Source organism: Bubalus bubalis, chromosome 7 (assembly GCF_019923935.1).
Source record: "Bubalus bubalis isolate 160015118507 breed Murrah chromosome 7, NDDB_SH_1, whole genome shotgun sequence".
In the NCBI taxonomy this organism is placed as follows: domain Eukaryota; kingdom Metazoa; phylum Chordata; class Mammalia; order Artiodactyla; family Bovidae; genus Bubalus; species Bubalus bubalis.
This window is the reverse complement of record NC_059163.1, coordinates 45,696,909-45,712,196: the sequence shown is the minus strand read 5'-3', so window position 1 is coordinate 45,712,196 and position 15,288 is coordinate 45,696,909. Positions and strand designations below refer to the sequence as shown.

Below are 15,288 nucleotides of genomic sequence, written 5' to 3'. Positions count from 1 at the left end.
CAGAAAAAGTTTTTCCCAGAGTTGAGGCTCACATTAGTCACTTGTCTTAGAAGACCTCACTGAGTCAGACCCAGAATGGCAGTGGGGTGATGGGGTTGGGGATTCAGGTTCTAGGATTGTGGCACTGTTTCTTCTCCATCAGCACTGGCATTCCTAGGAATGGGAACCTGGATTCTGACACAAAGAAATGGAATGACTTGGCTCTCTTTTTGCCGACTTGCAGACTATGTTATTGCTTCTTCCAAACCCTGAAGGTCCTTAATTTTGCAAAATAAGTATGATGGTAACAAAACCAGTGTAATTAGGAGACAAACCAGGAATGGAGAAAATATAATGAATATAATTAACAGATAACTTACGAAAAGAGAGGTTTTATGAGCCAGAATATATTCTAACTTCACCAACATTTTTTTTTAAGATTTATTTATTTATTTTCAGCTGTGCTAGGTCTTCATTGCCACATGTGGGCTTTCTCTAGTTACATGTGGGGGCTGCTCTTGGTTGTGGTGCATGGGCTTCTCATTGTGGTAGCTTTTGTTGCAGAGTGCAGGTTCTAGAGCGTGGGTTCAGCAGTTATGGCACATGGGCTTAGTTGCTCTGCAGCATGTAATGTCTTTCCAGACCAGGGATCGAACTGGTGTCCCTTGCATTGAAAGGCAGAGTCTTAACCACTGGACCACCAGGGAAGCCCCTGAAGTTCACAAACATTTTAAAGAAATGATTCTTAGAGTTTGAAAACAGGGAGGGACCCTCGTATAGAGCTTAGGTGCTTCATTTTGCAGATGTGGAAACTGAGGTCCCAAGAAGCTAGAAAATGGCAGTGGTGACCAAATAAACCCAGATCTTCAAGATTGGAGGGGTTGTTTCCCTGCATTTACATAACCTCTTGAGATGAAGAGCATCTCTCCTTATTATTGAGAAATAGTACACACACAAAAAAATCACAGGTTTAGCCACTGTTAGACTTGGTGAAGGCAATGGCAACCCACTCCAGTACTCTTGCCTGGAAGATCCCATGGACAGAGGAGCCTGGTAGGCTGCAGTCCATGGGCTCACTAGGAGTCGGACACGACTGAGCGACTTCACTTTCACTTTTCACTTCCATGCATTGGAGAAGGAAATGGCAACCCACTCCAGTGTTCTTGCCTGGAGAATCCCAGGGACGGAGGAGCCTGGTGGGCTGCCGTCTCTGGGGTCGCACAGAGTTGGACACGAATGAAGCGACTTAGCAGCAGCAGCAGACTTGGTGATGCTAAAACAAACAAACCAAAAAGCAGCAGTATTTGCCCAGAGGGCTGTGTTTAGGTAATAAAATCTGAGCCACAACGTTTTTGGTTCAGGAGTGACCTTTGTGTTCGCAGTAGAGCTCCTGTGACTCTCCTGGAAGGCTGTGGACAGTGAGTTATGTGGGAAACATTTGCATTTCTAAGGTGTTTGTAACCCCTGAACCTAGATTACCTTACAAAATGATGCCCAACCATAAAAGGACAAAGGACACCTTTGAGGTTTCTCTCCAACTTCCGCATCATGTGAACCCAGGGATTATTAGTCAAAGAGATAATACATCCCAGACACTGGAGGAAATTTAAATCACCTTCCCTTGGACTCTCAGGATTGGGCTGTCGCTTATTCTACCAGTATCTGGTGCACGAACTAATGGAAGGTTTCTATAAAACACAGTGGTTGTGTCTTTTTTGTCTCCCCAGAATAGGACATTGCCAGGGTGAATCTATTACCTGTCTGAGCTATTGTCCAAGGTTTAGTCTAGGTATGAGAAACCTGCTGGGAGGGCAGTGATTCTCAAAGGACCGCCTCATCCCCACAAAATGCTCTCCAGGGAGAACAGAGTAGAATCAAAAGAAATAAACATGGTATTGGTGCAAAGGAAGGGGTTCAGATCAAAGAAGAATAGCCTGACAGGACTGTCTGACACAATCTGGAGTACTGACACAGACTATATAATTCCATTTGAAAATCTTTAAAAACAGTATTTTTTTCTGTTTCCAGAAATTATATCAGAGTAGTTCTACCCATAGATGCTTCCCTTGTGGTTCAGCTGGTAAAGAACCTGCCTGCAATGTAAGAGACATGGGTTCAATCCCTGGGTTGAAAAGATCCCCTGGAGAAGGGAAAGGCTATCCATTCCAGTATTCTGGCCTGGAGAATTCCATGGACTGTATAGTCCATGGGGTCACAAAGAGTCAAACATGACTGAGCAACTTTCACTTTCAGTACCCATAGGTAGGCACAGAAGACCTGTTTCCATCATGCAAAGAACAACACTTTATTCTTACTAGAACAGACATTCTGGAAAAAGATCTGCCTTCTTTGCCTGTGGTGCTTCTGTCAAAACTATCATTCATGCACTTACAGACTATCTTATCTTCTATTATGGTAGTTTGGGGCTTCTCTGGTGGCTCAGATGGTAAAGAATCCTCCTGCAATGTGGAAGACCTGAGTTCAGTCCCTGGGTTTGGAAGATCCCCTGGAGGAGGGCATGGCAACCCACTGCAGTATTCTTGCCTGAAGGATCCCCATGGACAGAAGAGCCTGGTGGGCTGCAACCCACAATATCATTTTTAATCAAGGAACTTGAGAGGCCCTGGCTTGTGGAATTCATTGGTCTTGTCTGTGCTCCCCATCATCCTGTAGCAGCTGGCTTGATATCATACTGCAGTGGCTTTGAAGACTCAATTATATAGTGCTAGTGACATAGCCGGAGAAGGCAGTGGCTCCCCACTCCAGTACTCTTGCCTGGAAAATCCCATGGACGGAGGAGCCTGGTAGGCTGCAGTCCACGGGGTCGAGAAGAGTCGGACACGACTGAGTGACTTTACTTTCACTTTTCACTTACATGCATTGGAGGAGGAAATGGCAACCCACTCCAGTGTTCTTGCCTATAGAATCCCAGGGATGGGGGAGCCTGGTAGGCTGCCGTCTATGGGGTCGCACAGAGTTGGACACGACTGAAGTGACTTAGCAGCAGCAGCAGCAGTGACATAACGATACCTTGGGGGGCTGGGACTGTGTCTTCTAGGTTATGGTATATGTTCTATGTCAGTGTCCAATATGTAGTAATGTCTCTCTCATAGCCAGGCTTCATTGGTCCAGGAATCAATGGGTAGAAATGGGAGTGGCTTCATTTTCTGTGATCCACTAGGAAAATGTATCTTCCTGTTCCCTTGACCTCAAGTTCTGTTTGTCTAGAGTTCTTAGTTACAGTAGGAGGATTACTTCCATCAGTAGACACAGCAGTGATTCCAGGAGACTACATAGTGAATTGTTGAGATTCACATGGTCCCTGTGGATTCTTCCTGCTTCTCATTCAATGGGCAAGGAAGAGAGTTACTGTACGGGATGCAGTGATTGACTCTGATTATCAAGGGAAAATTGCTGCTACTGTATAATGGAAGCAAGGAAGAGTATGTCTGGACTCCTGGAGATCCCTTAGGGCATATTAGTATTCCCACATCCTGTGGGGTAATCGAAAACTACAACAGCCCAGTTGGGGACAGCTAATAGACCAGGTTCTTCAGGTGTGAATCAACTCACCAGGCAAAGAACCACAACCAGCTGAAGTCCTTGCTGAGGGCAAAAGCAATGGGTAGTGGAAGAAGATAGCTATGATCAAACCAGTATTGTAAACCAAACATCAATCAATTAAAAATAAATATTAAAAAAAAGAAGATAGCTCTGAAGACCACATGACTGTTGCAGAAACAACCCATACTAGTTATGGGTACTTCTTCCTTATTTTGATAGGAATATGTTTTTCTGTATAGTAACAAAATATGTTTTCCTATCTCATCATCAAACATAAGATGTTTTAATAATAACTTTTGTATCTCAGTGGGGCTTCCCTGTTGGCTAAGACAGTAAAGAGTCTGCCTGCAATGCAGGAGACCCAGGTTCGATCCCTGGGTCAGGAAGATCCCCTGAAGAAGGGAATGGCTTCTTGCCCGGTGTTCTTGCCTGGAGAATTCCATAGACAGAGGAGCTTAGCGGGCTGCAGTCCATGGGGTTGTGAAGAGTTAGACACAACTGAGCGACTAACACTTTCACTTTTACTTTATATCTCAGTATATAAGTTATAGGAGAAGTGTGAGCATTGCCCAAGGACTTTGAACTTCTTCTGCGGAATGGGTGTTTTCAGATGTACGTAGGATAGCTGTATCATGTCAGTGAAAGTATGACTTTGTTATTGGCTTTATTTGGAAATGAAGTGTGGTGTGAGTGTGCATGAGAGCCAAGTTGAGAGGGTGGAGTGTGATGATCATTTTGTTGCTGTGTCAACTTGGCTAGGGTATACTCCCCAGTTATTTAATGAAACATAAATGTTGTTTAATTAAACTGTTGCTGTGAAGATATTTTGTATGTAATTAAAGTCCATAATCAGTTGACTTTAAGCAAGGGAGATTATTCAGGATAATCTGGGTGGGCCTGATTCTATACATTGAAAGACCTTAAAAAGAGCTGAGGCTTCTCTGAGAAAAGAAATTCCACCTGTGAAGCAGCAGCAGACTCGAGCCTGCCCTTCCTAAGGAGTTGCCCTGTGGGTTCAAACTTGCTTAGCCAGCCCGCACCTGGCATAAGCCAATTTTTTGCAATAATTCTCTTAATGGATCTTACATGCACACACACACGTACACATGCACACACTCACGCATGCCTGTGTAAAAACACCTCCTGCTGGTTTGGTTTCTCTGATTAAACCCTGACGGATACAGACTCAGATGTCCCTAAAACTTTCTTTACTCACTAGTGCTGCCTGCTGGGCCCCACGCAGATCCTACAGGTGTTGGGTGTTTAGTTAGCATATGTTGAATTGAAATGAATTTAAGGTGTTCAGCCCTTGGGTTGAGGTATCCTTTGAGGTAGTTTGCTACTGCACTAAATTGCAGAGCAAGGTAGCAGGCAGCTCCCCCAACCAGTATTTCCCTCTCAGAGTTGGGTGTTGATTCACAGCACCCTCTGAAACTCAAGTGACAGAAATTGGCAGTGAAAAGAACCACCACCCACACGTCTTCTAGTATGTGGGAGAAATGTGGCCAAACACTGAGACTTCACATTAAAAATTATGTCTGCCTCTGTAACTGTTTCTCAGTATTATTTAGTTTCTCTTGTGAATTATTGTGAAATCTGTACAAGGAGGTTCTGAGAGTCCAATGGGAAAAACTGGGAAAATTAAAAATTGGTTTTGAGAAACAAAGGACCCAAGAAGCAGCCAGGAAGTTACATTTTCTTTGGTTGGTCCTTGCGTAGATCTAGTAAGTACAGTACAAACCTGTTTCAGTATGTTTTCCTTAGTATGTGCAGTGAGTTCTACTATCACATGACATACGTCTTGCTAAAAATCAATGAGCTATGCTGAACCACAAAGGGAGAACCAGGGACTCATTGGAAAATGGGAGAGCAGCACAACACAAAAAAATTATCCGTGCCATATTTAAAAGGGTAGGCACTAATTAAAAAAAGGTATCACAGTTTTACACATGTTAAATGGTCATGAAATAAACCAATACTGTAATATATATGGTATTCTACCTTGAAAAAGACCTAGAGTTTTCTTGTGGATTGGAGTATTGGAGGGCTGCACCTTGTGAGTTGCTGTGAGGCTGTGGAAGGGAGACAGAAAGCGGCAACACCGCGTGTGCACGGGTTTATCTCAAAGCACAGGTGGCCATCTGGGGGAACTGGTAGACGTTTGAGGTGTATGTGGGTGGAGGTTTTGTGTGTTTCCACACACCTCATTTCAGCAGAGTGCACTTTAACAAGCGCTCACCTGCCGCTGGTCATGGATGAGATAGCATGTAGCAGTCACATTGGAACAAATTTGCAGTTTCAAAACAAGTGTGATTGTGAGACTGACTGTACTGCCTAAAGAGATTAAAGAGATCACCACCTCCTATCTGTACTTTCAAACTCACTAAGGTTCTTTGTCAGCTTGGTGCAAAATTCATTTATTAACACTAGGATGAATATAAATGTTTTCCAGAAACACTGCATTTGATTGTAAAGTGCAGTCACACACCGTGGGGTTTTAACATGCCTCTATATAGCAAATGGCACCCACTCCAGTCCTCTTGCCTGGAGAATCCCATGGACAGAGGAGCCTGGTGGGCTACAGTCCACGGGGTCGCAAAGAGTCGGACACGACTCAGCGACTTCACTTTCTTTCACGTACACAGTCTGAAAACTTCTGATTTTCAAAGCACATCTGACTCTAATGAAACAGTTGATCTGTATATCGAGTGTCTGTTTTGTGTCAAGCATTGTGTTAGGACACGGTACACAGCAATTGCCTGAATCCTGTAATTTTACTAACTTAAGAGGAATCCTGCAGTGCTTCTCTTAATTCTGGAACATCAGAATACTTTTGAGAAGAAGCTGTTCAGTTAAAAAAAAAAAAAAGATCACTAGAGCTACACTCTAGTAAACTCCTGTTTACTGAGCAGTGTGCTCTGGAATTTAGGGGAGAAATTTAGAGTGTATGGGACCTAAAGAAACTACAAGACATTTTAAAGAGATAATGAAGACATTGTTTCCCAGAGTATTCAGAGGAGCACTAGTCATGATGGATGTTCAGAAAGTCAAGTTTGGGCAGCACTGCTCTTCTGGAGCACAATACTTGGTATCAGCATATTAAAAACCCTGAAAGGTCCCATAGTGAAGAAACAAGTTTAACTTTGTTTTACATGGATTCTCAAGTGGACTGGTCTTTGAATAAGAGCCTGGTACTGACCCACAGAGCACAGTCTGAGAAACTCCAGACTAAGACACGATGTTCTAAATGAACCAAGAGAGGAAATTCTGTTTCTCATTTGGAAGGGTGTTATATAAATCTAATGCAGAGAAATTGTATGCTTTTATTATTTTAGATTTAGAAATGAAAATGTAAGAGTTGCATCCTCATGACAAATGGAAAAATGAATCAGATTTGCTTGACTTGCCCAGTGGTTTTTAATTTTTAGAGTCTTCTGTATAAACTAGTAATTATACTGATGTAGCCATCAAATGGTATGTAATTATATCCATGAAATAATAGATAGTGAGCACTTTTTTAAATGAAAAAAAAATCCCCTTAAGTAATTATTAGATGATGAAAGTAAATTAATTCAATTCAGTATTTAAAGAATGAAAATTATTGTGATCCCCGAAGCAGTGTATATGCAGATATAGGTTCTTTCATGTGAAAAATTATAGCAGAAAAATGCTGAAATATTAAGAAAATGTGATACCCGCTGCTTTTTCTCCTATCAACTCAGTCTTATCATTTTAAGATGGTAAGTATCCACAGAGGCTGCTAAGCAGATGTTCCATAGCTAGCAAGACATGGGATCAGGATTCAGGCCAACTACACACTCTCATCTCTAGGGCCCACACACTTAACCCCTAACTAGAGCCACAGTCAGTAAGAAAAAACAAATTTAGTAGAAATAATACTTATTTCTTCTCCTTTCTCTCCTTTCCCCACTGCCCTAATTCACCCAACAAGAGTAAATTTCTGTGGTAAAGTTGTAAAATGCCATCCTAAATATTCTAATGCTAGAGAATATTTTGCTATGTCCTACTCCTTCTGTATGACTGTCGTATTTTGGGAGTATTTCATATTAGCATTGCAGAAGTTGTCTGTTTTGCTACATTGTGAAAACTGCTTTGATTTTTTAGGCCCATCTGTACAAAAATATTCACAATAACAATTGGGGTTATTTGTCAAGAAAATAGCTGCTAGTGATGACCACTCACTTAATCCAATTAATTCTGTGGTGGAGACAGACTGTTGATAACAGCTGCCAAATCATAAATTGATCATAAAATAGTTTAATGAAGGATATGTACAGACATATGCTCAGGTTTTCATGATGGTTTCTGTGGTATAGAATTGCAAGTGCTTCATAAAATGTAGGTACTTGCCTTTTTGATATGGAAGATCTTAGACCTAAACATTGAGAATAAAACTGGGGAGTCAAGTAAATAAGAGTATAACTCCTTACCTGATTTATAAAATTTTATTCCCTATTAAGATTGCTTTTTCATACTATTCACACCTAGACAGTGTATTAAAAAGCAGAGACATTACTTTGCTGACAAAGTCCATATAGTCAAAACTGTGGTTTTTCTAGTAGTTTCATGTATGGATGTGAGGGTTGGACTTTTAATAAAAAAGGCTGAGTGCCGAAGAATTGATGCTTTTGAACTGTAGTGTTGGAGAAGACTCTTGAGAGTCCCTCAGCCTGCAAGGAGATCAAATCAGTCAATCCTAAAGGAAATCAGTCCTGAATATTCATTGGAAGGACTGATGGTGAAGCTGAAGCTCCAATACTTTGGCCACCTGATGCAAAGAGCCAACTCATTAGAAAAGACCCTGATGCTGGGAAAGATTGAAGGCAGGAGGAGAAGGGGATGACAGAGGATGAGATGGTTGGATGGCATCACCAACTCAATGGACATAAGTTTGAGCAAGCTCTGGGAGATGGTGAAGGACAGGGAAGCCTGGCATGCTGCAGTCCATGGGGTTGCAAAGAGTCGAATACCACTGAGTGACTGAACAACAACAGCATTGAGGTTGCTTGGTCATAGTCTGCTGTCTGAATACTGGGTGGGCCTAACTGCTAGTTGGAATTACTAAGTTTTTTTCCTAAAGTTAATCTTGGAAAATTAGTTAACTGCTGCAGTCAATAATAAAATAATCATAAAAGTAAACTTTTGAGTTTTATTTAAAATGTAAAGATATTTCCAACAGGAACATTAATTAATTGTGGAAATGGGGACAGGGGAAATTTTGTTTAATAATTGAGATGTCACTAAACACTAAGGCTTTGAAGTAGACTTCTAATGAAAGCTTCTGTGTTGTGATTCCTCCCCTGAAGAAAGATTGGTGTTCCTAGGATTTAGAATCTTTTTTTTTTTTCCCGTGGTAAGAGAAATGGTTATTGGTTGCAGAGTTCAGGTAGGTTTTACTGTTCCTGTACCTTTCTGGTAGTAAGTAAGGCATTGAAGAAATAGTCTTTGCTGAGTAATTCACGAGAAGGGTGCTATCTGACGTGTGGACTTTGATACGTCTTGCATGATGATATGTGTGGACTCCTGCCAAGTGATTACCCATATAACATGCAGCACAAAGTGCTAGGCTGGTTGGTTTACAAACAGTCCTTAAATAGCCAGCTCTGCAGAACAAGTCACCCGAAGAGGGCCTTTCTGTGCTTGCATGAAGCCCACCAAGTTCTCTGAGCTAAGGCTTCCATAGCCTGGTGTCCTCTCCCAGACTGTTCACTTTCTGTCCTCCCCATCAATATGATCAATGCAGCCAATATTTTATATGGTGGCTGCCACCATTCAAGACACTGAGGCATTACAAAGGCCCTCATCAGCCTTCTTGCCTGGCCATGTAGACCAAGTCACCCATCAATTAAATAGCCATTCAAGAAACTGTCATTTAATTTGCCTTTAATTATAGATAACTCCCTTCGTTCCAGCTCAATTGAACCCCATTAAATCCACCTTAATTTTAGAGCAAGGGATGACTTTTTTCCTATCAGTAAATTCTGACAATCTAAAATTCTCTACGTAGCTTAAAAGCTTTATTTGTGGACCCAGGCTGGGGGTAATGATGTCATCATAACTGATATTTTTAGAACTTTACTATGATCTTTTAGAATATTTCCAATTAGAAAACTTGGGGTTAGGTATTTCTACAGTGGGAAGAGAAGCAATTGATATAAAAGGAGAATTTTACCTCCTAAATAAATGAAGTGTAGCGTAAGTTGCTGTTTGACCATTTACTGATGCCGTCGACCTAGAAATTAGATGTGATGTCAGTTACGTATTTTGAACCTTGGACAGTCATGGAGAAAGTACTGCGCTCGTTTATTTCATCAGGCAGTGCCAAAGACCAATTATATAGTAAAGTAACAATACTTGTGGCACCTTACAGAATGTTATTAGTTTAAATTTTTAAATTGACTCATTTTATAGAGAGTCAATTCTTTTTAAAAAATATTTATTTTCGGCTTCCTTGGGTCTTAATGTGGCACACGGGATCTTTTGTTGCGTCTCAGGTTTCTCTCCAGTTGCAGGATGTGGTCTTAGTTGTCCAGCGGCATGTGGGATCTTAGTTCCCTAACAAGGGATCCCCCCTGGAATCCCCTGCATTGGAAGGTGGATTCTTAACCGCTGGACCACCAAGGAAAACATGTGAAGTCAGTTCTTCTAACACTTACCTAATGTTCTGTGATGGTCTTCAAAAGCTACTGATTATAATTTTTAAAATTAGCCATTGGAGACTTTACTGATGAAAACCAAAAGTAGGTTTTGTGAAAATCTCTGACCTATATGCCTGAATAAATAATTACTGAAAACATTTTGAAATTAAACCCTCCAATTGTTTTTTGTTTTTACCATTTTTAAATAATGTAATCTCATTTATATTGCACATTTCCATGTCTTTTAAATAATTTAACTCTTTTTGAGGACTACATGCCTAACACAGTGCCTTATTTGCTATGTTATCAATCTCCTTTCCTTTTAAAGGGGATACAATATGTTATTTCAGGGATCGATGAAGTCTGAAGGTGTGTTTGCATCTATACTAAGGATCCCAGACTGTTATCTTTTTGTAATTGATAATTATTCTTCATGCTTCCTCACTTTCTCTCACCACTGCTTAGGGCAAAGTAGTTTAAACCACTTCTTCCTCACATCAGATTTTCTGTGAACTCTTAGTAAGGCCATAACTGCAGATCACGAGAGGAAATGAGATGATTAGCCTTGTTTTAATACCCAGATCTCTGGACAGCAGAGGTCTGGGGACTTGACACCCAGATGGGGGCTCAGTCCTGTGTGTATTGTGCAGGTACTTTCCCATACATATGATGAACGCTCATCTCTCCTCTCCCCTCAAAGCTCCTGACTCCAGCTTCCAAGATATGTTTCCCATGACACAGACAAGTAATTTCATCTCTGGGCTCAGGTTTCTCATCCAGAAAACACAGATGTTTGCAGTATCTACTTCCCAGGTAGTTTTGAGGATAACTGAGGTAATATCTGTAAAGTTCTTACAGAAGTCATACGTGTGTCAAATATGTGCATGCTTAGTCATTCAGTCGTGTCTGACTCTTTGTGACACCTCTGTTCATGGAATTCTCCAGGCAAGAATACTGGAGTGGTTACCGCTTCTCTAGAGGATCTTCCTGACCCAGAGATCAAACCTGCATCTCCTGTGCTTCCTGCATTGCAGGCTGATTCTTTACCTGCTGAGCCAGCAGTCATACATAGATAGTAAGGATTAAATAATTAAAAAAAAAAAGATTGGCCTCTGGATAAATGACTAAGCTTTTGAAAGGAAAGATCTGAGAGGAAGCTTCTCCTAGTAGAGGCTGATTAACACTTTCTCTTCTGGGGTGTAGGAGTGGGGTAATTTAGAAGAATTCGTATACAAAGGAGTAGAACTGAAAGGTATTACCTAAAATAACTGTAGAAAGTGCTGGCAGTAAGCCTGGGTCCTGATTGGATCTAATAATATATGGAAAGATGTTCATAACAGCTCCTCTGGGGCTCTTCATAGTATGTCTTAAAAGGAGACAAGAGGAATAAACTGCAAATATATGGGGATGGAGGGAATTGGGGGCAAAGCTTATGCCAAGAGTTAGCAGTTATCTTCTATTACCTAATAAAGGCTGAAAGAGAGTGAGTGATTCTCAGGGAAGATGATGTATGTATATATATAAAGTTATATGTGTATCTATCTTATCTATCTATATCTATATATAAAACCTTTTAACCGCCTGTCTAACTTAGGTGTTTTTCTCAGCATCTCCCACGGAAAGGGGCCCTGGCCATCTGCTTTGTTAAAGAAAGCAGGCACTGGCATCATGTAGCACACACAGGGGATGCCCTGCCAGCCAGCATGAAGCTTGGAAGCCCTTGGTGGTGCCCATGGGGCAGAAGACCCTGCCCAGGGGCGCGTCGTCCCGGCAGCTGTGTGGCCCCGCTGCCCGAGGACCATGCTGGCGCCGGGCCAGGTGGCTGTTGGCTCCGACGGCCGCCCTTTGCCCTGGCTCGCAGCCCCGGTCATAATTTGCTCTAGGCTCAGAGGTGCAGCCTTGTCCAGCTGCAGCGTGTTTATCTTGTAATCCACAGACAAGAAGAAAGGAGGCAAATTCCAGCCTTTTAAGAAGTTGTTCGGCAAAAGGAAAAAGAAAGGCACATCTGTATCCCAGGAGGCATCTGCGGGGCGCAAGTGTTGCTCTCCCCCAAGTGTCAGCAATGGAACCTTCTCTTCTGACGAGGAGACCCTGGAGGGCAGTCTGAGGTAATCACTCACACTTTTTACCCCCAGACCTTCTGCGGAGTTCCGGGGTGGGGAGTGGAGTCCCAAGGGAGGCAGGGCCACCTTGGCCAGGGTTCCACCTCCGGGAAGGTGGAGGATCGGGGTGCACGGGGTGCTTGCTCTACGCAGACACCTCGGGGAGCTGGCACACGGGTCTCACTTGCCGGGAGACCACCGGAGTCTAAGCCTTCCTCTTGCTGCCCTCGCCCTGGGAGGAAAGTGGCAGCTCACTGCCTCAGCTCAACAAGCTTCCGTGGGCTGAAGGAAACTGTGTCCCCTGTCCCACTGCCTGGCAAGGAGAAAGGTTTCACACCCATGTTGAGTACACAGACTGCTGGGACACAGGATGTCACCCTCATACCCCTGGCCATCTCTTGCAACTTCCAGAACCTGCCTCCAGTGAGCTTTCAGTTGCTGCTCCTTGTTCTCTCTCCTCCTGTCTCCCCTCTTCTCTGCACTCCTCCATCCCTTCTCCCTCTCCTCCTCCTTCTCTCTCTCTCCCTGTCTCTGCTCTCTCCTCCTTCTCTCTGTCTCCCTGTCTCTGCTCTCTCCTTCTGTCTCTCTCCCTATCTCTACTCTCTCCCTCTCTCTCTCTCCCCCGTCTCTGCTCTCTCCTCCTTCTCTGTCTCCCTGTCTCTGCTCTCACTCCTCCTCTCTCCCTTTCTCCTCCTCTTAGAGCACACTACATCTGGCTGTGACAGTGTCAAGAACTTAGACAAGCAGGGTCAGGCAGTACTTTCTCACCTGAGTGCTGGGAATTGAAGTCAGAGATGGTTAAGCTCTGCTCCTGACAGGTCTGCAGTCAGCTCCTCTGAGAAGCCCTTTCCCACTACCAGTTCTGGTTTGTTTGCCCTTGACAGCATTCCCCCAGCATCGGGAGCCTGGCTCCAGCAAAGAGCTTGTCGCTTTCTCTGGACGTTATTGATGGGCTTGTCTGTCTCTCTCACTCACCTGTCAGTTCTGTGAAGTCAGGGACAGGGTTTATTCAGCCTCATCTTAGGCGCTTAGAAAGTGTTTCCTGTGAATGCTTGGCAATGCATTAAGTACGTGTTAATGGCATAGATGATGTCATCTGTGATATTATTGTGTTTCAAGGACAAAGACAAAAACATCCTCAGTGGTCTGTCTGTGAGTATAGTGTTGTCAGCTGCAGTTGAGCCCAGATTACAGAATCCTCAAGCAAGCCATCCACATTAAGCTTTACAGTGCCCACGACAACATTTATTAGTTCCAAGTAATGCTGACTTCTTTTCTCCACAGGCCCGTTATTTGTTTTCCATTGTCTTTAGTAAGGAAACTACTGACCAAAGGAAACGATCTCACTGAAAGAGAACACAGCTAGCACCAAACTAAACCCAATTGCTGGAATATCAGTACTGATGTAGAGTTGAGTATTGTTCAGCATGAATCAGTTTTGATTTTACTTCAGTTTCTTCCTTTGCAAAGTAAGACTGTGAAACTTTTTGCTTCACACGTCAGAATGAGGTACAGATACTAAAATATGACCAAGTAGCAGTTTAATGCAAAATCTGAGCTCAAGTCTGGAAAGTTCTCCTTTAGAAGGACTGTCCTATGGAAGCACAACTTATCCTTTTTATAGCTCTGTCAAGTCTCTGATTTCTTGTTGAACTATATTAGACTCAGAAGACCCTAGACTCTGGTTCTCATCCCACTTAATTGGTATTCCAATTACCCTTAGGTTTTTTCCTTAAGGTTTAAAGTTTTACAAAGCCTTGGGGAAATCTATATTGGATCTAACAGCTACATTTCCATTAAATATATGTAATGTTACCTGTTCTTGTTAATAAACCTATATTTATGAAACATTATATAACAAAATAACAGCTGTATTTTAATTGTTTAACACATTTGTATAGTACAGGAAGCTAGAAGGATAAACTTTGGATAGTGAGTTTTAAAATGGCTCGTTAACGGAGAAGGCAATGGCACCCCACTCCACTACTCTTGCCTGGAAAATCTCATGGACAGAGGAGCCTGGTAGGCTCCAGTCCTTGGGGTCGCTAAGAGTCAGACACAACTGAGCGACTTCACTTTCACTTTTCACTTTCATGCATTGGAGAAGGAAATGGCAACCCACTCCAGTATTCTTGCCTGGAGAATCCCAGGGACAGAGGAGCCTGGTGGGCTGCCGTCTCTGGGGTAGCACAGAGTTAGACACGATGAAACGACTTAGCAGCAGCAGCAGAACATATTTAGTTTACTTACTTTGTTTACCTGTTTTCTTTCTTCCTTGGAATCTAATTTCTACAATGGCAGGGACCATGCCTGTCTTGTTTACAGCTTTTCAGTGGGGGCACTCACATTTTATTATATGAAAGCAAAAAAGTGGTGTGTATCCTAATATAACTTTTAAATGATTATATAGTTCATAATTTTGAAAGTCTTAATTGCAATATCAGATCAAATTTGATGATTTAGCATATTGACAGTTGATCCTCTTGGGATCTAATGACCCTAAAATCCTGCCTCTGAAACAGTATGCTTTTTTTATTGCACTAATAAAAACTAACCCTTGTTCTTTGGGATGATACAGTTCATAAAGTTGTACCACAGTTTGTGCTTGGATAGTGGCAAGAGTGAAATGGGCAAGAAATACAGCACGGCACACAGGAAATTGTTATAGACAAGAGGGTTTAATCTCCTACTGTAGATTACTTTTCTTCTTAGATGGTATATTTAATAGCTAATGAACTTCATGTTTTTCTTTTTGAAGTCAGTATCTACATACTATAAATATACACATGTAAATATATTCATTCCCTTTAAGTTTGCATGTTTGACCATTTGCAGACATGATCAGCTTCATCAGTTTTCTATATTACTTATAAAGCTTTTATCCTCATTTCTAAAAGAAGATACAAGAAAATTCAGATTCACCTTTGTAAAATGGGGTCACTATAGCAATATCAAAGAGCTACTATACAGTATTAATATTGAAC

The 15,288-nt window shown here is 42.1% G+C and overlaps 1 protein-coding gene across 2 annotated transcripts in view; it reads left to right on the top strand.

Annotated features, from left to right (window-relative positions):
- Positions 1–15,288, top strand: part of CRACD (capping protein inhibiting regulator of actin dynamics) — a 224,706-nt gene that overhangs the window by 158,068 nt on the left and 51,350 nt on the right. Inside the window, exon 4 of one of the 2 annotated variants that reach the window (XM_025290025.3) lies at positions 12,139–12,310. In XM_025290025.3, coding sequence (XP_025145810.1) covers positions 12,139–12,310 — 172 coding nt within the window. Of the gene's footprint in view, positions 1–12,138; positions 12,311–15,288 lie in introns of those variants that run through there. The other variant, XM_025290027.3, reaches the window with a different exon arrangement.